Here is a 22,725-nt window from a genome sequence, read left to right as displayed (position 1 = left end):
TTGCAAATATTTTTCCTTTGTCATGTGGGTTTTGATGTCTTTATGGGATATCATAATATGCATAAATATTTTTAAATCAAATTTATTAGTGTCTTCATTTTTGTGTTGACTTGTGTCTTGGTTAGAAAGCAGTTTCCTAGTTTAATTTTCATTGGTTTGTTGCTTTTGAAAATTTCACTTGTGACGTTCTACTTCATCACATTTGATAGGGTGAAAAGATAATAAAAGCAAGGCAAGAAATATTTTGATGTAAATTTCTTGAGCTGTGGTTAATTATGATAAAAATCAGCTATAGAAATTTAAGTGTTTTGATACTTAAAAGATAATTCCAGCCCCACTAAACTGAAAACCTACAACTGATTATTTCACCAACAATAACTTTTTATTGACACAGATACTGAGAGTTGGATTTAATTATCTCCACTTTATTTTGTAGTCACTTTTCCATGATAATATTTATAACAGTTATTAGGCATTTAAAAATAGAGAGACTGGGTCTGAATAATGACATTTAGGCACTTGTTCTTTACTTGATACTAATGTACTATACATTTTTTAAAATATTTTCATTAAAACTTATGTGTTCAAATGCCTTATTTCTCAACTTATGTTATTATAGTAAGTGTATATATTTAGGTTATTTGTGAATAACTGCAAAGTGCATTGAAAATTTAAAAAAATCATTTTGAAGTTAATAAAGTAATTTGATATTTTAACTTATCTCTAATTTAATATTAAATATTCTGAATTTTTTTAAATTGTGACTCCTCAAAGATATTTTATTGTCATTTTTTTGCTCTCAATTGTGACTAAATTAATGTTGATCGAACTTGCTAAACCATTAATTTCATTTAATTATGAAAGTTTAGTATATGTGGCTTAAATAACAACACATTTTCATGGAATTGGATATCTTTCTACACCTGAACCAACCCTTTTATTTTTTTTCCTAGTTTCATAAATAAGTTTATAGCTTTGGCTTACTACCTGATCATTATAATTTTTAGGGATATATTATATTAATGTGGAATATAATGGTAAAAAGCATTTCACTTCCTATTGTAAAAAAAAATCTGAAGTACCACAAATAAATAAACATGGCTAAAATATTTTAAAAGAAAATGTAGATTTGTGTATATATTATATTAGGAAGAAAAAATTGATATAAGTAAATTTAATAAGTTATATATTATATATGCCCATATGTATGTGTGTGTGTATATATATATATATATATATAGAGAGAGAGAGAGAGAGAGAGAGAGAGACTATATATGTATTTTATTTAAGTCAGGATAGATATATCCGTGTTTTTCTATTTGAGTACTTAAACATAAAGTATGTTTTCATGGTCTGTATTCACATATGCAATTTTAATCTCTATGTCCAGATTTTTGAACAAAAGTTTAAAATTCAGTAATAAAGAAAAGTAGTCTATTACTCAAAATATATTTTGTTCTACGTTCTTAATCAAAATATATCAGACTCTCTCTAGGCATCAAGAAAGAAATGCTAAGTTACTCCAGAATACTTTGCAAATTATAAATATATGGGTCCTGGTCCTTATTATAGATGTTGTTCTGTAAACATTTTGGTCCTCCAGTCTTGTCTTATTGATGAAATATTTACCTTCAAATGTATAAATGATCATTTACCCAATAAAATGCACATCTATAACAAAACGTTCTATATATGCACCTATGAATAACAACAAAAAAAAAACCCCACTAAATTCCAATAAATTATCCTAATATATTTGATAATAACCAGCTGAGCTAAAATCTATTATGGATTTAACCAAAGAGATGTTTCCTTTTGGAGGTACACCTGAATTAAATATGCAAGCTATGTGTGTTGAAAACGTATCAGTTTGTAATTGGATCTTTCTTGAGGCCATTCAGACATGCACAATAGACATGGCTTTTGCTCTTGCAATTACTTTAAAATTAATGGGGAAGGAGACTATCTAGTGTACTATCTCTCTTTCCATAATACTTTTTTTTTCTTCTCAAGGTAATGAAAAATAGACATTCAAATGTTCTTTTAAATTATTTGAATTCCACTATTAAAGGAAACCTAGGGACAAAGTCAAAAATTAATTTCTTTCTTCCTAAGGAACATTTTTAGAATCTAGGAAAAAATAGATGTCACTAGTTAGTATAATTGACAACAGTAGCCTCTGTGACCTCTCTCTAATCTCTGTGTATCAATTATATTGTTTATATTAACACATATTCATAGGTAATATGTTTCTAAATTTTATTCTTATTGCATTTTTTATGAATTCATGTGATATGCAGTTTGTTTTCATTTTTAGAATATGACTGGATATGTGTTAAATGCTGAGTAAATCTCTATGTTTGTTGATCAAATGAATTCCAATGCTGGATGTTTTCTCCAAAAAGTACACTGTCCCATTAGAAACTCTTAGCTCATAACCAGAATATCTGTAGGTATTTATTTTCAAAGCCATATAAAGTCATCCAATAACTACCAAATGAAGTATTTAAATATTTCCATCACATTTCCAAAAAAAAATACATTAGTTGTGCAAAAATGCCTTAATGGTAAAAAGCACATAATTCTGTACTGATATTGCAGATATTCTCAAGTGCATTGCTTCTTTAATCACACTAAAATTTAATTGCACAGTTTGCATTTAAAAATCATTGAAATTGGCTTAGAAGAACCTTCAAATACTTGCTTTCTCTATATTATGATTTTTAAAATTGAAATAAATTTCAGGTTATGATGCTGCACTACATGTTTTAACATCTGTGAATTTTAATTGATACAAATTTCAATTAAAAGGTCTAAAAAGTGAAGAATTTATTTTTTACAAGTGGATTTTGCATACCATTTGAAAATTTGATTAATAATTGTTCTGAATATATGAATTATTTTAATGTAAGTAACCTATGTAAGTGTTATCATAAATAATAATTTTCTGGTGCCTCTGATGAAACACACTGAAGCAAATAACTCTTGAGAGTTGAAGTGCCACAAAACGTTTTCTAATAATCCAAAATTTTCGTAATCATGACTAGTGACTTTAAATGTTTAATTTTTACTCTCAAAATGATCTTATATTTAGGTTTCTAGTAGTAGATCCATCTCAGTTCATTCTGGTTCTTAGAATGAAAACTTAGGTCATGGTCATCAGATTCTTAAAATTAGATAATATTTACAAGAGGACTTCAGAAATTCTGGAAGCTATAATATTATAAAGGATAAAAAGATTAGTAGAAAAAGTCGAAGAGTTTGTTATATATTCATACATGGGGATAGAACAATGACATCGCAACAATTAATAGACACCACAGACAAAAGTTATAGCATGCACCTTTGGAAAGCCGTCCCTGTGTGTATATGTAAAAAACAAAAAACAAACAAACAAAACAACGACAGTATTAGTAGACTGAATGTTGAATACCATAAATTCTTTTGCCGTTTTCAGAATTATTTAGCAGAATGGTCAAAAAGTAATTGTTATGCAGTCATTAGGCAGGGGATACATATGAATAAGGCAATGAGCCAGACTGACCGACACTTACATGGAATTTGATGAAAAGAAAGGCATCCATGGGGCGCCTGGGTGGCGCAGTCGGTTAAGCATCCGACTTCAGCCAGGTCACGATCTCGCGGCCCGTGAGTTCGAGCCCCGCGTCAGGCTCTGGGCTGATGGCTCAGAGCCTGGAGCCTGTTTCGGATTCTGTGTCTCCCTCTCTCTCTGCCCCTCCCCCGTTCATGCTCTGTCTCTCTCTGTCCCAAAAATAAAATAAAAACGTGGAAAAAAATTAAAAAAAAAAAAAAGAAAGAAAGGCATCCATATAGGTTAAGTAGATTGTGAAGAAAGCCTAACCAGTTGTGGGAATGATAAGAATAGAGATGATGAGAAGCACAGTTCTACTTATGTAGGATGCAAACCATTTCCCACAGCAGGGAGGAGGACTAAAAAGAGGGAAACATTTTTATCTTGACTTGTAGACTAAGTCTTCACCTTCCATGAGACAAATTCCTCAAGATTCTGTTACTTAATGAAAGGGCTAACTACAACAACAAAAATGTTGACACGGGAAACCCCAGTTCAGATATGAGAACACATAAGCTTTAAAAATGTATCTGCCTTTGGCAAATTAGGCCTTCATTTCAGATTTCTCAGGATTCACTGTCAGTGTTAGGATCCCATTACCTTGTTCATGGACAACAGCTTCCCAATCTCTTGGTTTTCAGACCTTTTCCCTATGATTTGTCCTGCTGCTAGATTGAATGTTTCTTGGGCAAAAATTTTGAATTGGTCCTCATTTTTGATAGAAAAATCTAAATGTCAGACCATTATTTAAACTCCTCCAAGCCCTACTACCAGCCTGCCTTTCCAGTTTTACTCCTTACTCTATTCCTTCATGTACTGGATGCCCATAAAGCTGATCTAACTGTATTCCCGATACATGCAGATTTTCCCACTTTCCTAACTTTAGAAGGAAAGAAAGCTAATTATATTGTATACCTGTTATGCCCCAGCCCCTGTGCTAGACCCTTTTGTACATATTATGTGAAATTATTGTTACACGAGACAGGCAATATTGATCTTTAGCTGTTTATAGCTGAGGAACCTGAGGTTTTGACAGTGTAAATGATTTGCTTCTTATCATATAACTAGTAACAGACCAAGCAGACTTTGGAAAGAATTTGCATGAATCAGTGTCCACACCTCTTTCTCCTCATCATACCACCTGGCCCATGTTATTTATTCTTTTACAACGTGTTCTTCCCACATACTAATATCCACACTTATATTTGTCTTCCCAACAAAGTTTTTGTTTTCCCGCATTCAATATCTTCTGTCTTCAATGGATTATTGGAAAAAACTTGCATCATAAATATTCATCATAACTATTATTAATATTCATAACTTAGTTTCACTCAATTTTAAAGACTTCTACTATGATATTAACTCCTTATAAGTAGAATGTATGTCTTTTTAATTTTTGTGCCCTTGGGGAGTATATAGAGTAACCCCCAGACAATATTGGAGATAAATTGGTGAATGAATGAAAGCTTGGCTAGCTATTCTCTATGAATTCTCCTAAACTATATACAGTCATTAATAAGGTAATATGTAACAAAATAAGTATTATAGTGCACTGCACTGCTATTTGAGTTCCCTGATGATGTATGTAATGACCATGAGTTGACCTTTTCTAGGGTCGCCATTATAGAAATCTAAGATACCATTCCATTTCTAAAATATTGGTTAATTTTCAGTGGCTGTTTTCAAATGCCAGATCATGATTAGATGCCTTCTCGCAAAGATTCTTTCTGAGGTACTTCTTTTTCCACTGCCACTTTCTAAGCCCTGCACAGTGTGTGTCTAACCACAGAGCCACACATTCTTATGACTCATAACCTCCTGAAGCAAATACAATAACAATAGGGGTCTTCTGTGACACCATATATTTTCTTTCAGCGTTCATTATAACTCATTTTGCCTGAGTGGGTGGTAATATCATTTACTGCTACTATATTAAAAACATAAAAGCATAAATAACATTAATGCAGACTTTTTCTGCTTATTGCCTCTAACTGAATGCCCTTGACATCAGGATCAGTGTAGAATATTAAAATAACATTGACATGAATATTTAATAGAAGAACTTGCATATAAATCATGGTTTCAAATTTAATATATCTGATGATAATAATTAAGTTCATTATAAAAAGTAGAGGAGATAAGAAAGAAATAAATGATAGGGCAAATGATTTCTATATATGAATTATCCTATATGAGCATGAGACTAGAAAGTAAAAAATGGAAGATGTAATTAAAGTCACTATTGTATCTTGAATAAATCATAAAGAACACAATGCAGCCTTCTCCTTTATCAGAGGTATATTTGAGATATTTTAGTAGGTATTAAAGGAACACCTAATTTTATTTAGTTGCTTATTATTACATACCTTTATTTTTATTTTTTTTTTAATTTTTAACCTTTATTTATTTTTGAGACAGAGAGAGACAGAGCATGAACGGGGGAGGGGCAGAGAGAGAGGGAGACAGAATCGGCAGGCCCCGGGCTCTGAGCCATCAGCCCAGAGCCCGACGCGGGGCTCGAACCCACGGACCGCGAAATCGTGACCTGGGCTGAAGTTGGCCACTTAACTGACTGAGCCACCCAGGCACCCCATACATACCTTTAATATAATTGTCATTAATTAACAGATTATTCTTGCAAATTAGAAACATAATAGATGTCTTCCTTTAAAGAAGGTGCAGTATCTAGGAAAATAGAATTGAGTATTAATTCCCCAAATTATACAAAATGGAAAATCATAAGATCCTAAGTGACTAAATAAGTTTTATTACCAAAATTATTAGATTCTGATCTATTGGAAGTCAAATTTAATTTTAACAATAATTGATGGAACATTCCTAGAAACAAGTTATCCTATGCAGAAATGAGAATAAAGGCATGAGTTAGTCCCCTCCTGCAAAGGCTCTTTAGCATTTTATTATTGGCAGATTAATTCTAAGTAGTTGAGGATAAGTTGTACTCATTTGATTTATGCAAAAAATGGCTAGTGAGTATCTATTAGAATGTCAGTTCATAAAGATTCTGTTAACAGGTTAATCTGATCAGTGATAATTCCTATAAGGACACTAAGATAATGAGCACAAAATCTTCTGGTTGTACCTGGTTGCCTAATAGACATTAAGAGATCTTGAAGAGATAACATGATAGAAAGAGTCTTCGCTGTGAATATAATGAGAACTAGACTTACATCCCGACTTTAGCTACTTACTAAATTTAGGATCTTGGCAAATTGCTTATCCTTCTCAAACTTGTCTCCTTATCAGTTAGACATAATAGTATCTGTTGGACAACATTGTCCTGAGGACTCAGTTCATGTGTAAAATCATCAGCATTGTGCCAGGCACCATTCAACAAAAAGTAGCAATTATTATGATGATCTGATGGAATTCTTTAATAGATGGCTTTTTAAATTTATTTTTTAATAGATGACTTTAGAAGGATAATAATGTTTACTAACACCTAAAAAGCTATAGCTAAACTAAATACAGGTCTTATAGATTAAGTAACTCTTAGAGAAACTGAGTTTCATTTATAAAGAGAATTGAGTTTCATTTATAATTGACTTCATTATATATAATGAAATCTTTATAAACCTAAATAAATCATTATTTTGTTGATAATTATTCTTTTCCCCCTGGTGGTAGAGTCCATGGCTTTGGATGATATATTTAGTTCTGGTATGTTTGTGCTTTCATTCTTTTTTTTTTTAATTTTTTAACGTTTATTTATTTTTGAGAGACAGACAGAACGTGGGGGAGTGGCAGACAGAGAGGGAGACAGAATCTGAGGCAGGCTTCAGGCTCCGAGCTGTCAGCGACACAGGGCTCAAGCTCACAGACTGCAGAGATCATGACCTGAAGTCATGACATGAAGATCATGACATGAAGTCAGACGCTTAAGCGACTGAGCCACCAGAGCGCCCATGTTTTCACTCTTTATAGCATATTGCAGTGTCCTCTCCAGAAGATTCATGTTGGACCTTCCTGTGCTTGTTCCTCCATATCATTTCTGAAATGTGAATTACCGACGAGTCTGTGCCACTTTTTCTGTAACTTTGTTAAGATTAATCAGTAGGCTATAAAGTGCTTCTGCCCTAAATACAAGCATTCACCAGTACGTCTTGGTCTCTATTATCTACTTTAACCCTGATTGCTATTTACTGTTAGTACTGCTATCATGGCTACTGTTTGTTACAGAACAAATTTATGTAGTCTTTGAAGTTCTCTTGCAACTCAGTAAGCCACTTTTGGCCTTCTCCTAACTCTTCTTGACTGCTTTATGTTGAAGGTGGGAAGAGAGGTTTCTAGCTCTCCTTGGGCTTAAATAGGAACATAATAGCTTCCAAACTGCTAACAGTAAAAAGAAAAAAAAAAAAAACAACAAAAACAAAAAACAAAAAAAAAAGGTTTTTTTAATCAGTTTCTCTGAGTCCCCCACGGGACTCAAAAAGATCAAAGTGAACAGTCACCCTGAAGCTACAGCTTTTTTTTCTAGACTGTTGGTCATGCCTTTACTACTCAACAATAACATAACTTACTGATATAATTGATTTAATATTAATGTAATAATAACTAAACTTTTAGAGCCCTCTAGACATTATAAGTTCTTTTCCTATACTATATAATTTAGCTATTATACATATATGTTAATTTGTAAATAAATTAAAATAATCTGCATCATTTATTTTATTCTTTTTAAGTGTATTTATTTATTTTGAGAGAAGCAGAGAGAGCACAAGCAGGGGAGGGGCAGAGAGAGAGGGAGAATTCCAAGCAGGCTCATGCAATGCAGGGCTTGAACCCACAAAACTGTCAATCAAGACTCTGACACTCAACCAACTGAGCCATCCAGGCACCCCTGCATCATTTAGATTAGACTAATATAGTACATCCAAATTAAGTAAGGTTTGGTGGCAACATTAATTGTTAAAATATGTATAAAATCAAGGCAATGTTATTTAATCTAACCTTTATATCCCAATATATTCGTTTAGGTTGCTTAAAGAATTGAGAAGGATTGTCAATCTTCATTTAGTCAGGAAGGAAAGACTGTAGTAATTGTATTAGTTTCTGTGGCTGCCCTAACAAATGACCACAAACTTGGTGACATACAACAACAGAAAGTTAAATCACATTTCTGGAGGTCAGACTTCTGAAGTCAAGGTGTTGGTAGGTCTGCGTACCCTCCAGAAGCTCTAAGGAAAAACCTGTTCCCTGCTTCCTCTATCTCCTGGTGGCTGCAGGTGCTCCTTGGCTTGTGGCTACATCACTGTCATCTCTGCCTTCTTCTTCATGTTGTGTCTGTATCTAATCTCCTTCTGCCTCTCTCTTATAAAGATACTTGTAATGGCATTAAGGCCCACCTGGATAATCTAGGATGATATACTCATGACCAAATCCCTAACTTAATCATATCTGTGTAGACCTTTTTTCCAAATAAGGTAACATTCACAGGTTCCTGGGATTAGAATTTGGACATATTTTAGGATTCATCTACAGTGTTTGTTTAGCAATATATCCCATAGGCAAGAGGAATGGGTGTTGGTATAGCACGCATGCCATGTTTTGTCATCAGTGACCCAATCTGTCATTTTACAAATAAATGTTAGGTTATGTGACTTGTCCAATCACTGCATCAACAGAATCCCAGAAGGACTCACATGGTATAAAAAGTTGGAGTGATGATAGAGAGTTTAGCAAAGGAGTTTTAATAAAGGTATGGTCAGGGTTGAGGAACACCAACAAAGATTGTTGAAGTATCTCAACACTAGTAATGGAACTGCTAGGCCTGAAGGAACAAGGAAAAGGTTACCTTGAACTGACAGCAGTGTGGCCTTTGGGGGCTGCAGGAAAGGGGAGGTGAAGGATAAATACTAACCTCACTCTCTTCTCTCAATATTCTGCTCTTGCTTTTCATTGGTTGACCCCAAATGGAAGCTAGGAGACAAGGTAACCTGTTGTCATCCATTTGGTTCAATTTCACTGGATACATGGAAAAGTGAAGTAGGATGGAGATTGGATATGGAGGGGTAAAGAAAAATAGCAGACCAGTCTCACAGATCATTAGTATCATAGCTGGAAGCAAAGTCGAAGCTTCTTTATTACAAAATTTATTATAATTTTCAACATGTCAAATTTAATTCAACAAATATTTATTGAATACATTCAATGTTAAAACTCCCTATGTGGCACCACAAAAATGCCTATAATTTTTTATAGGTAATAACAAAAATAGGCTGGAGGTAATGAAAAGAAATCTGCATTCTTTTTACAGTAGTGATGAGAGTCTGAACTTAAGTGGGTGTCAGAATGAAAATACATAGAACAATGTATATTTAAACTCCAATAGAATAAACAATAGAACTTTGCAAAATGTTCACTATGAGTAGAATGGAAAACAATGGGAATAGAATGCCAAATAGGAACTGAATATTTGAAAACCAAATTAGAAAATGTTTCTGAAAAATACAATATTAGCAGCTAGCAGATAAGCTCTTATGAAGAAATTTACTTTGTACCTTAAATTTGAGGTCTGGTAGGAAATTTATGTCAAGATGTCCAGAAAACATTTGAACTGTGGGTTGATTCCTGGAATGATGTAGGGTGAGAGGGGAAGAATATAAAAAAATATAATAATGATTCTGTTCATTTGTTAAGAAAATTATATTGTTTCCTTACTATGAGTCATATGCTCTACAAGAATTTGGTAATGGACTAATGAATATGATCAAATAATATTACTGCTTTCAGAATAATCATCAAAGGTGGAAGATTTAACAAATAATAAAAATTAAATAGGAGATGCACATTTATAAAGAGCTATTTGTTCCTTCTCAGAGATGACAGATGAAATTGCAGTAATGGAAAAGAAAGCTTAGAATATGGGCACGGTGTATTTTTTTATAAATTTTAATTTTATTAAAAATTTTTAAATGTTTATTTTTGAGAGAGAGAGACAGACAAGGAAAGAGAATGAATGAGCAGGGGAAGGGCAGAGAGAGAGGGAGACAGGATCTAAAGTAGGCTGTGTGCTGATAGCAGAAGAGCCCAATGTGGGCTTTAACTCACGAATTGTGAGATCATGACCTGAGCTGGAATTGGATGCTTAGCCAACGGAGCCACTCAGGCACCCCATTATGTTTGGAATATTTTAGACAGGTATTTTGCAAAGATATTTTGGATATGAGTGTAATGAATTTTGTTTTGTTTTGGTTTGTTTTTTTCTATCTTGTAAATAGCAACGCTATTTAGAGTTTCAAACTAAATCAAATCATGAAAACTACACAATTTTGTACCGGACACCATGTATTTTTGATAACTCTGTCAAATTCCTTAAAGTTATAAAATTATAGATGCCAGAGATTATAGATGAAAGCAGAGAATGTCAGGGACAAAATCATAGTTGCATTTCGACATTTAAGGTATGGAAGGAAAAAGCAGGTACCAATAATTGTAATAAGAGCACTCAGACTGAAGATTTAAGATAGAATAAAATATTAACATCAGCCACAGGAGGGCTTTCAAAAAGTAGCATTGTCAGTGAGATAAAACAGTGCAGAAGCTCAGGAAAATGTAAAAATGAAAAATGGGAGAATTAACCCATTGACTGGGAAAAAGGAGGTTATTGGTGCTTTCTTCAAGAATGATTTGAATACTAAGAATATAGTAAGCGGTAGAAAAACTAGAGCCCTAGGGAGTAAATGACTATAAAATGTAGAAATAGACAAAGTGAAAATAGCAACTACTCCCAAAGTAAAGAAATGGAAAATTTAAGGAACTTTCACTTTTAGTATAGAGGATATCTAAGTATACAGTGAAGTTTCCAATATGGAGTGAAGATGAGTTTGTACTAGAGATAAACAGTGGCAGAATCATTCATGGGAACAAAACGGTATGATGTCAGATATACATTATAAATACTAAATATAATAAATTATAATTTAATAATAATATACTATAACATACTATAATAATATAATATAATATAATATTATATTATATTATATTATATATATAATATAAATACTATGAAAGGTGAAATGTTGTTTTGTTGTTTGTATTGTTTTTTTTTCCTGCCCAGAGATACACATCGTAATAAATGTAATAGAGTCAATAACAAATTTAAAAATATAGCAAAGGACTATTTTTAGAAGATAAAATGAGGAGATTGAGGACAAATCTCCATGGACTTATGCCTTTCTCTAACAACATTTGAAAGTTTGAGAATTCAGATGGTGGGAGTTACCTCTGGCCAAAGAGTGGCAAAATGGGAATATGAAGGGGAAAAAATATATGATGATGGTAAATGCTTTATTACAATAGTCAACACTGGAGTTCAGGCTGAGAGAGGAGCAAATGAAGCATAACAGAAAGCAGACATGAAAAAAATTATGATTAAATCCAGTCTTCTTCCCACTACTGCAAAACCTTTCATGATCTGGCCCCTATTTGCATTTCTAATTTTATCTCATTGCTATCACAACTCTTGCTAAATTCCAGACCCTTGAGTCTTGTCAGAGCTTCCCAAATTTGCCAGATTCTTAGGCTCTTATATTTGTCTACCAGGCTGCTTCTCATAATTCAGATCTCAGGACACATTTCCTGACTACCCTTATTTAAAGTAGCTCTGCAACCACTATCCTATTATCTATTACAATGTTCTATTTATTTTGTCCATACCGTTTAAATGATTTATAATTACTTATACATCTGTTTTATATTTATTTGTTTTTCCTGTGTATTGGCTTTCTCTCCCAGTAGAGTGAAAGCTTCACGAGAATAGATATGGTGTTGCAGACCCAACTGCAGTAACAGTGGCAAGCACATTGTAGGTCCTCAATAAATACTTTAAGTCATGTAAATACATTTACATGAGTAAATGTCTAACAAAGGGATAGGAAAATGTAATAAGGATGAGGGGAAATTCAATGTAAATAAGGGTACGGGAAGGTAGGAAACAGCCAGAACGTGGAAATCTACCTAGTATAGAATTATTCATGAAGTTCTACATTGTGCAGCACTGTTAAGTAATATCTAAATCTAAGATCCAGCTACTCAATGGGTGAATGGTGGAGTATGGAAATGGAGCATTTTGACAGCAAAAGTTAGAAGGATCCTAATTTTTATTAGGATAAAATAATATAGAACTATAAAAATGATAGCAGAGATTAGAAAAGAGTGCTGAGGCCACTGAGCAATGTGGACAAACTTAGATTCAATGGCATATTAATTCACTCTGTCTAATTGCCACTCACCTACTCACACAAGTAAATTAGTACTTATTTTAGATGTTGAGGAAACAGATGTGGATTTCATTTATTTTATTATCTAGATACCATCTGCAGCAATACATGTTTGTAAAACATTATTATGGACCGATAATTTTATTTCATTTTTCATCACTGCTGTCATCATTATTTTCTCTGGTTTCTTCATCACCATCGTCCTCACTATCTTTAGGAGAGGAGTTTGTGCCAAGCAGTCACAAATCCGCTGTTGCATTAAACGTGGTTTTATGTCTACATTAATTGTTTATCTTTTCTTTTCCTCCATCTTCCTTTTTATCTTCCTTATCCCTGATACAATGAGATTTTACCCATTTTCAGCTGGAGGGTATTGAAGTAATGGTCCATAGACATAATGAAACAGTGAAAGCTTGGCTGAAGTTAACATAAAAAAAAAAAAATAGCCCGTAAGTTTTCACTGGCCATATGTTATTTTTTTTCCTTTTTTCTTTTTGTGAAACCACTAACCAACATGAGTGAGAAAACAAGTTTAAGTGGCAAGGTATAAACATCTGAAGGCTGGGCAAAATGATACCTTAATATGACAAATGGTATTGCTTACTTTTATTATTGTACAGAAATGTCTTCCCTTCAGACACAAATAGAGATACAAATAGCATAGGCAAGAGAATAATGTCACACATGCTTCAGAGCTTTTTGTCTATGCCCTGGTCGTCCCTTGATAGTTTAAAAAAATGTCCTTATTCAAACCAGACTTCATTATAAAGAAAAATGTTCTTGCTTTAGAGTTTTCACTGTAGCACCTGTTACATTCTTCCCCTCTGTCCATGAGAAAACTCTAATTCACCTACAAAAAAAAATTATAAAGCAAAAGGGAAAACAAAGACAGAAACTAATTTTATTTCTGAAAAAATAGATAATGCACCTGTCAACTTGTATTTATTCCAGTGGCCTTCGGTGACATTTTCTAGTGACAGCAGCAAAGATTCCAAAATTGCTTCCATAGGCCCCACACAGAGATAGGTAACAGGGGACATTATTAACTTCAACACGAGCAATTTATTGAAGCCCAACACTCCATTATTAAAATATTGGAATTTTTTCCCTTTCTATCCCACTCATCACTCTAAATGAATCCACATTCTCTTTTCTTTATCTCTTTTCCTATCCCCCAAAAAAGCCATCTGCTATTTCCTTTATGAAAAAAATAAAACCTACAATTAGTGTCTTGTTCATCTTTTCTTTCTCAAAAAAAGAGAACTATTATGCAAATACTCTGCAATTTGGTTTCAAATACTCTTTGTAGTGTGATGAGCAATTTTCCTTAATACAACCCCAGCTTTTTTGCCAGGACTTACTAATAGATTTTTTTAAAAGAAAACTTTCATGTGACTTTTTTACACTCTTCTGATGTAAACTTTTTGCATGCACATGTAGAATGAAATTATCATTACTCCTTGAGTTGTAAAAGAAAAAACATTGTTTATATATTTTATCCTGAAAAAGAAGCCTAAAATAACCTCGAAATTGTTCTTTTACTTTAAACTTCATCATTTTCCTCCTCATGCTTTCTGAAAGCGCATTGTATGCAATGGCAGTTTACCTGTTAGTGCGAATTTGTTGGTTGATTTTAGTGTTTCTTCAGGAACTTAGGTATAATTTGACCCAATTCTTCAGGTACGACTGATATCAGGTGTTTGGAGCTGTCTTCCTCTTAACAAGATAAGCATCTACAGTAAGAAGTGCTGATGGAAGTGAAAATTTAAAAGTACAGTATCAGAAGAAATAGCACTGCACTAAGAATCAGAAATCAGGAGTCTTAACCCTGATCTGCCAGTTATCATAAGACCTGAGGCAGTAAGCCCACCAGCCTTGGCTTTCTCCTTTTATAGCTGAGAATCACTGCCTCCTTTGACTGCTAGTAGGCTTATAATGAGGATCAAACCACAGTTGCAAGTTACTACTTTTGCAATGGATTCTGGATACATTTCTTTGCAATGTTTCAGAGGTCCTCAATTTCCCTATTTCCTACAGTAGCTTCACCTGGAGAGCTTGCTACAAATGCAGCTTTATGATCAATTTCTAGACTGGATTATCTGGGAGTGGGACCAGGATAACTACTTGTAATGACAAACCTAGGCAACTCATGCTCATGAAAGACTGAAAGCCACTAGAAGAGAAATAGAGAAAATGCAATCAATATAAATTTGATGTAATTAGATAATATCTAATTTTGTGCTTGATTAAATTTGCTATTTAATTTGATTACATGTTCTGCTTATTTGTTGGTGTATATGTGTATATTTGTATGTGTGCATATCATAATTCAGTGAAGGAACCCTGTGGTTTACACTTTCAATATTAATGTTAATATTTAATTAATGAATAACAAAACTGGATTAAATAATAGGTAATATTACTTGCTAACATTCCTATCTGTATTCTCCTTATAACTACATTGATTTCCTTTATTTCAAATGTTTACTAATGTTTCAAATGTTTTCAAATGTTTAAAATATACAGTAAGTGAAACCAAAATGTTTCTACTTTTTTGGACCCAGATAGGGCCATATTCATAGTAATGACTCAAATTTGTGGCCCTGCTCATTATGCAGAAACTCCAGCCACCAGAGAAATTTCCCCAAATAGTTTGGGCAGTTGCTGAGTGTCTCATACGTACCTATAAACTACTCAGTGCTCTCTGGGCTGCTAGTCCTCAAGGCATTGTTGTGGTGACAGGCTCAGCAAGGAAGCATAGAAACCAGTGTCCTCCCCTGTTCTATGCTTCTGGTGGCCTGGGGCTGCTGAGGAAGGAGGAATGTCAGCATCTACTCAGAAGCCATCTGGAAAACAGCAATTTCTGCTTCTGCCCACAAAGACTCAAAACAGTCTTTTGAGTTGGGCTGATAGTATTTTATCAGCTTACTTTTTTTCTGTTTGGCCTTATATATCTTCTTTCTCAAAGACAGGTGCCCATTCTGCCCCACTGTTCCTCACTCATAAAAGTGAAACATTATACTTAACTAAGAACCTAGCTAGATCCAGTAAATTCATATACTCCATCAGATATACACGTAATTGTTAATCATCTTTAGACTCAGCTGAATTCAACACCGCTAAAGTAGCAGTGGAGTTTAAAAGTTAATAATGTCTTGGGGCACCTGGGTGGCTCAGTCGGTTGAATGACTGACTTCGGCTCCGGTCATGATCTCATGGTGTGTGAGTTCCGAGCCCCGCATCGAGCTCTGTGCTGACAGCTCAGAGCCTGGAGCCTGCTTCAGATTCTGTGTCTCCCTCTCTCTCTGACCCTCCCCCACTCATGCTCTGTCTCTTTCTGTCTCAGAAATAAACATTTAAAAAAAATTTTTAAAGTTAATGTCTTCTCAAATAGCTTTAAAGTAATAATAGTAAGTCAAATACTTCTACAAGGCGAATAGTAGAAGACAGAAGTCTAGAGTGACCCTCCATTCCTTTCCCTACTCATTTTCCACAGCCCAAAACAATCACTTTCAGCTTCTTAGCAATTTATTTTTTCACTTAACTCTATATCTAAATAATATGCTAACACTGTCAACTCTTGATTTTTCCATTTTATGCATCATATGCTAACTTGTCACTAGGAACAACAGGAATGTACCTTTCACTTTCTTCCTATCACCCCCTTGCAGAGGTACACCTCCCTTCCCTTCAGTTTTCAATATAGTTATATGATGTCTGCATATATCAGCATTTGTACTTATGTCATTATGTTTCTACAAATATTCCCTGCCATGCTCTATAGCTAGTACAATGATTTTCTTTTTCATGGATATCTTTGTGTTTTACCAAATCAATTGCTTCATTTTATTTTTGCTTAGTTTTCTGTGCATTGATCACTAATTTGAATTTCGGTTTCTGATAAATATATATGCTCTTAATGTATTTTAAAGTCATTAGGTATTCTATCATCTCCATCTTCTTGGATCACCTTTTCCAGAGCAATATGCCCACTCAAGTCTGGACTGACTGCTACCTCGGTCTCTTGAACAGCTTTTATTCTGGAATATCCCTTCACTGTCGTTATTCTGTTTCCTCAATTCAATGTACTCTTTTAATTGCTCCCTCTTATTTAGTGAGCACAGCTAACGGAGAAAGGAGGCATCTGAGAGAAGTTTCTTTAAGAACAAGCATGGCTGAACATGTGTATATATCCACTCCCTTGGTTGAATTTTTGCTGGCTTTGGAATTTGAGGTTTAAACAATTTAAGTTTCAGAATTCGAAGTCACAGCTCCATTTGGGAAAAGGAACTAGAAGTGGCCCCAATTTTCCCTATATATAAGTTTACATAATCTTATTATTTTCACCAGAGTACTTCTCTTTCTATTTTGCCTAATAGCTGTAATCCACAATCCTTTATTTTTTATTTATTTTTATTTTTTTTGTCCACAATCCTTTTGATTTAGCTTCTCCCAAAGACAAAAGGGAGGAGGAGATCTGCCGTCTGAAGTGCCTCCAAAATACACTTTGAAACGGTCCTACTGAAGTCAGTTTCTCCTCCCTGTTCCATTTGCACAGATTTGAGGCACTAACCCTACTTGAGCCTTTGGTGGTGACACACGTGGTGTAAATTGGATTTCTTCTCAGTTTCCCTACCTGCTACATTAAGCTTCGGATGTCTTATGTCTGTTAATTTAGTTACTACTATTAAGCCACATTCTACTCTGTATTCTATCTTTATTGTCTCCTTTCTATGATTGTTGGTTTCTGCCTCTTTATTAATGCCCTTATTGTTAATGTAGTGGAAATGAGAGGAAATGGAAATAATTTGTTTATTCGATTTTCCATGTCATCTTAAATAATAGATCAGTAGAGCTTTCTGTCCTCCATTTTTAGTCTTGAAAAATTTCAAAGGCACAGAAGATATACAAGAATGCTAATAAAAACATTCTCATAGCCTCAAAGTAGGTACACTAATTGATAATAAGTTGTCACATCTGTGCCATCCCCCTTGTGTGTGTGTGTGTGCATGTGTGTATGCACATGCATGGAAGGTCCTATTTGTTTTAAATTGTAGTAAAGATACTTAAAATAACTTTATTGGAGAGTAACTTTAAGATGCACTAAATGACTATCATATGTCCAATCTTCATTAAACAAAAATGACATGATTATGATAAAGAAATTAGAGCTATTTTCTCATTTCATGAAATGATAAAGTTGGAGTAGACAAGTTTTCATAGTCTCACTCAGCTATTATATTTTATGATTCTATAACTAATACATGACTTATAAATTTGGAAATGAAGTAGAATTGAATAAAGGCAAATGTATGGAGCAAATTTAAAGGTTTATCTTTCTACATAAATCCCCAATGGGCATAGTGCTTGTAATTGTTTAAGTTTTGATATTTATAATTTATTAAATTATTCCTGTGTATTCTATCTGACTCCACACTAATAACAGATGACTTACCTTTGGTTCACCTTGTACTATGTACAAATAATTACATTCGTATGGATTATTGTACTCCAGAACCAAGATCAAAAGTTAAAAATCCATGGTATAAGTCAAGATTCAATATCAACTTACTTAGCAGTAAATAAAATCAAATATTGTTCATACTACAAAAGACAAAACACTAATAGTAATTTTATATTCATTTAATTTTATAACATTATCCATCTTAATAAATGTATAGTCCTTGTTTTTTCACTTAAATTTACTTGAATTAAATCACTTTAAAAATAAAATAGCTGCAATAATGCCTTTTCATTTTTAATGGATTCCATTGAATGAGAGTACGTTTTCAAAATTATTATCAGCACCATTAATGTAGTGAGTGCTATAAAGGAATTTGAGTTGAAATTACATTTAATTTTTTTTTTTAATAGGAAGCTTTGATCATGGCAAGTATGGACCATCCACACTTAGTCCGGTTATTGGGTGTGTGTCTGAGCCCAACCATTCAACTGGTTACACAGCTTATGCCCCATGGCTGCCTGTTGGATTATGTCCATGAACATAAGGATAACATTGGATCCCAGCTACTGCTTAACTGGTGTGTCCAAATAGCTAAGGTAAGTTCCCATCACTTTTGATGGAAATGACTCTCCTCTCTTATCTCCTAATCTAGAATAGTATGGATACTGAAAATATGTCAAGTCTTTCAGTATATTTAAATAAAACAAATTACTTGTGCTATATTGAAAGATGTAGGGAAGTATTTGCATTCAAATCACAGATCAAACACATGATATATATTTGGGGAATTTTTACTGCTATTTGTGTTATGTTAACCAGATGCCAAAACAAATAGATTACTGATCAGAAGAAAAAAAATGTTCTACCAAATTTGTTTAGCTTTTTGTTTGTTTTGATATAGTTTAATTAACAAACAAAATCCAAGAAAGAAAAGATTGAATATAAGAATTATCCCATTTTAGACAATTTTATTAAGATAGTATGTACATTTAATTCTCAATATTAGAAATGATCAAGTTCTAAATATCCTCCTAGACATTTTGATAATTCTCAGTTAGTCTTTAATGGTTGGGGTTTTTCAGCCTGGCACACCGTCTTGGGCATGTAACATGCATATGGAAGTGGCATGGATCTCAGGACCTGAGGTGATGGGGTGGGGGCTCTGTGGTGACCTAGAGAACACCATTGCCCTCTGAAAGGACTATGGTTTTTTCCACCATTGTTATGTGTTCTTCCAGTGTTTCCACGGGGCCAACATTCTGGATTTTTTTTTGTATGTGACTTCTCCAAATTTAAATCTTGGCTCAAAGTGCTGAAGTGTTCTAGAAACCAAACAAAGCATTTATGCCTTGTAGTCCACTGGTGTGAAATTTCTGGTGTCCATGTTTTACATTCAAATAACCCATTTATGATCACCTATACCAAGAATATTTCTTGAAAATTTTCTCCGGGATAAATAGATGTGAAATGAGTTTTAATTCTCTATTTAAACCTCTATTTACATCACAAATTGGCCTAATGTTCAGTTAATTCTATAGATGTGTTCATCTTTGCATTTGTATTAGATAGATGCCAAAGTGTTAATTTAGTAATTCTAGTCTATTTCTTTTTACAGCCTATGAATGAATAAAAATTCATTTCCTAGAGTAGAAATTTGAGGTAATTCCTAAAATTCCAAAAATTATCTAAAGGGAAAGTCCAGTTTAGTTTTCATACCATAAATTCCATTATAGTTTCATTATGGACCATGTATTATATTTTTGTTACTATTACATGTTGAACTGACAACTTAGAGAATTTTTTACAGTAATGAAGTTTGAAACACAACTCTTCAAAAATTGATTTACTTACCTAAGAACTCCAATAAATTATACGGTGAGCTAAACATGCAATAGAAATTCTCAAATCATTCTAGCAGTATAAATTAGAATAAAACTAAGTTTCAAATTTCTTTGCTGTTTTCTATGTTTCCTGCAGTATTCTTCATAATTTAGGTTTTGTCCTTAGAGATTCATGACATCAATATATCATTTATGCAAAGCTGTACACTCTAATAATAGAAACTACTTTGAGTTCCCTGAATAATTGTACTGTTTTAAACCATTTTGCCTTTGTGAATGCCATCCTTTCTGCTTAGAAATCTTTCCTCATAGCTTCTTGATCACATACGATGGTCCTTTCATCCATCAATGCTGATTGGGTTCCTCTGCTTACAGAACCTTCCCTACTCAACCTTTTTCTCCAAACAGAAACAATTTCTGCATTTGTTTGGTCATTGGTATCTTGAACACATTTTTGTTATTCAAGTTTTATACTATGTAGTTTATATGATTGACTGTATGGCAAGTTTCTTTAGTCATTAGTCTTTTAATAAACATCTATAGACACCTTCCATGTATCAGATACTATGCTACCTGAATTGTCTAGGGGCAAACAATGTGGACATGGGCCTGGTTGTCTTTGTATACCCTAATGGCCAGAATAGCCAACAGATAAAACAATTAAGTATAGTATTATACTTAATGCTTGGGTTCACATTTTGACGAAAAATAATTACAGAGCACATTTAAGGTAGACATCATTGAATCCTGAGGGACAATATTTGGCTATGGGATGAAAATTTAGGCAGAGGAAAGATTCCACAAGAGCTGTATAGATATGGTGACCATGTAATGTATCATCCAGCTGGGACATTTTTAAGAGTGAAAGAAGGCTCTGTCACTAGTTACGTGAAGGCAACAGACACACAAATGTGTTAAACAGAACAAGGGATGTGGTAACCCTGTGTAGCATGAAAGGTTTGCATTTTATTATAAAAACAGTAGATATTGAAGTATTTTACGTTCTAATGGGACATTGCCAGTTTATATATGGAGCTGAAATCAAGGCAATCCAAAAATGAAAATGAAGATACCAGTCAGAAGTCTGGGGGTAATGAAAGTAAGGAGAAGTAAATAGGATTAAGATATATTTTCAGATAAATATAGGCTTCTGAATATGATAAGTTGTTGGGGTGTATGGTGGTGCTCTTTCCTGAGCTGGTGAAGGCTGAGATTTGAACATAATTGTAGAAAAAAATTTGAGAGTTCAGTTCCAGACATGGCAAATTGCAAAGGTTTATACAACATGAAACCGGAGCTTTCGACTAGGTGGTTGAATTTGGTTGCGACTCTCAATATAGAGTGAAGAGTTTTGGGTATTTAAATATATGGGAAAATTTGTAATGACCTAGCTACTGACTCAGTCTGATTCATATTTCTTCCCAGCACCGAAAATTGGTATAGTAGCCATTCAATAAACATTTAATAAATACTTTTAACTCATGAAGAATTTGAAAAAATCTTTATGGGAAAAACCCATAAAGAGAGAACCCTTCCTTCATCTTTTTTTTTCTACTTTGGGGGCACAATTGTATAGTGGAAACAGCATTAGGATCTGAAGGACCTGCATTAATATGATGGTACCCACTTTTTTTAAAATATATGAAATTTATTGTCAAATTGGTTTCCATACAACACCCAGTGCTCATCCCAACAGGTGCCCTCTTCAATACCCATCACCCACCCTCCCCTCCCTCCCACCCCGCATCAGCCCTCAGTTTGTTCTCAGTACTACCTTTTTTTCTTATTTGCAAAATGAGCATAATTGTATCTACTTCTGGTAGGCTGAAACTCCCTACCCTGAAATATGTTACATCCCATCCACGGCATCTGTGAATATGTTACTTCACATGTTAGAAGGGAATTGTGAATGTTATTAAATTAAGGATTTTGAGATGAAGAGATTATCCTGGATCACCAAGGTGGGCCCAATGTAATCTAAGAATTCTTATAAGTGGGAGGCAGAAGGATCAGAGTAAGTGAAGATATAAAGATGGGAGCAAAGCTGGAGTGATGTGCTTTGAAGACAGGGTGCTGGGAAATAGAATCTACCTCTAGAAAGGAAATAGATTCTCCCTACAATGTTCAGGCCTGCCACATCTTGATTTTATTCCAGTTTACAAACCAATTCAGGACTTCTGACATCCACAACTGTAAGAAAATAAATTTGTATTGTTTTAAGCCATTAAATCTGTGGTAATTAGATACAGCAATAAAAAATTAATATACTTCCTCATAGTGGCTTGAAAAGATTAAATAAAATAGTCCAATGCAACTTCCTTGGCTCAGCTCCTAGAACATGAAGTGCTTAAAAGCAATCTGTTTTTATTACGTATAGGTTGAAAGCCTCAAAACAGAGAATTGTTTTAAAAATTTCTGTAAAATATGAGTAATATGGTCTGAGTAAACACAAGTATTTCACAAATAGTTATTCCTGTAACTTAGAGGCTTTGTCTTCTTTGCTTTCAATTCTTACCAAGAGTGGCTCAGGAAAGTAAGATAGCATCATAATTACTTCAGTACCCACTTTGTTTTTTTCACTGATAA

The 22,725-nt window shown here is 33.7% G+C and overlaps 1 protein-coding gene across 6 annotated transcripts in view; it reads left to right on the top strand.

Annotated features, from left to right (window-relative positions):
* Positions 1–22,725, top strand: part of ERBB4 (erb-b2 receptor tyrosine kinase 4) — a 1,138,707-nt gene that overhangs the window by 945,063 nt on the left and 170,919 nt on the right. For all 6 annotated transcript variants that reach the window (XM_019838613.3, XM_003991109.6, XM_019838614.3 and 3 more), the window contains one exon: positions 18,709–18,894. In XM_019838613.3, the coding sequence (XP_019694172.1) occupies positions 18,709–18,894 (186 nt within the window). The remainder of the gene's footprint in view (positions 1–18,708; positions 18,895–22,725) is intronic.

The sequence above is a fragment of the Felis catus genome, chromosome C1, assembly GCF_018350175.1.
Source record: "Felis catus isolate Fca126 chromosome C1, F.catus_Fca126_mat1.0, whole genome shotgun sequence".
NCBI classification, from domain to species: Eukaryota; Metazoa; Chordata; class Mammalia; order Carnivora; family Felidae; genus Felis; species Felis catus.
The sequence above is the reverse complement of the archived record's forward strand: the minus strand, read 5'-3'. Positions and strand labels throughout refer to the sequence as shown.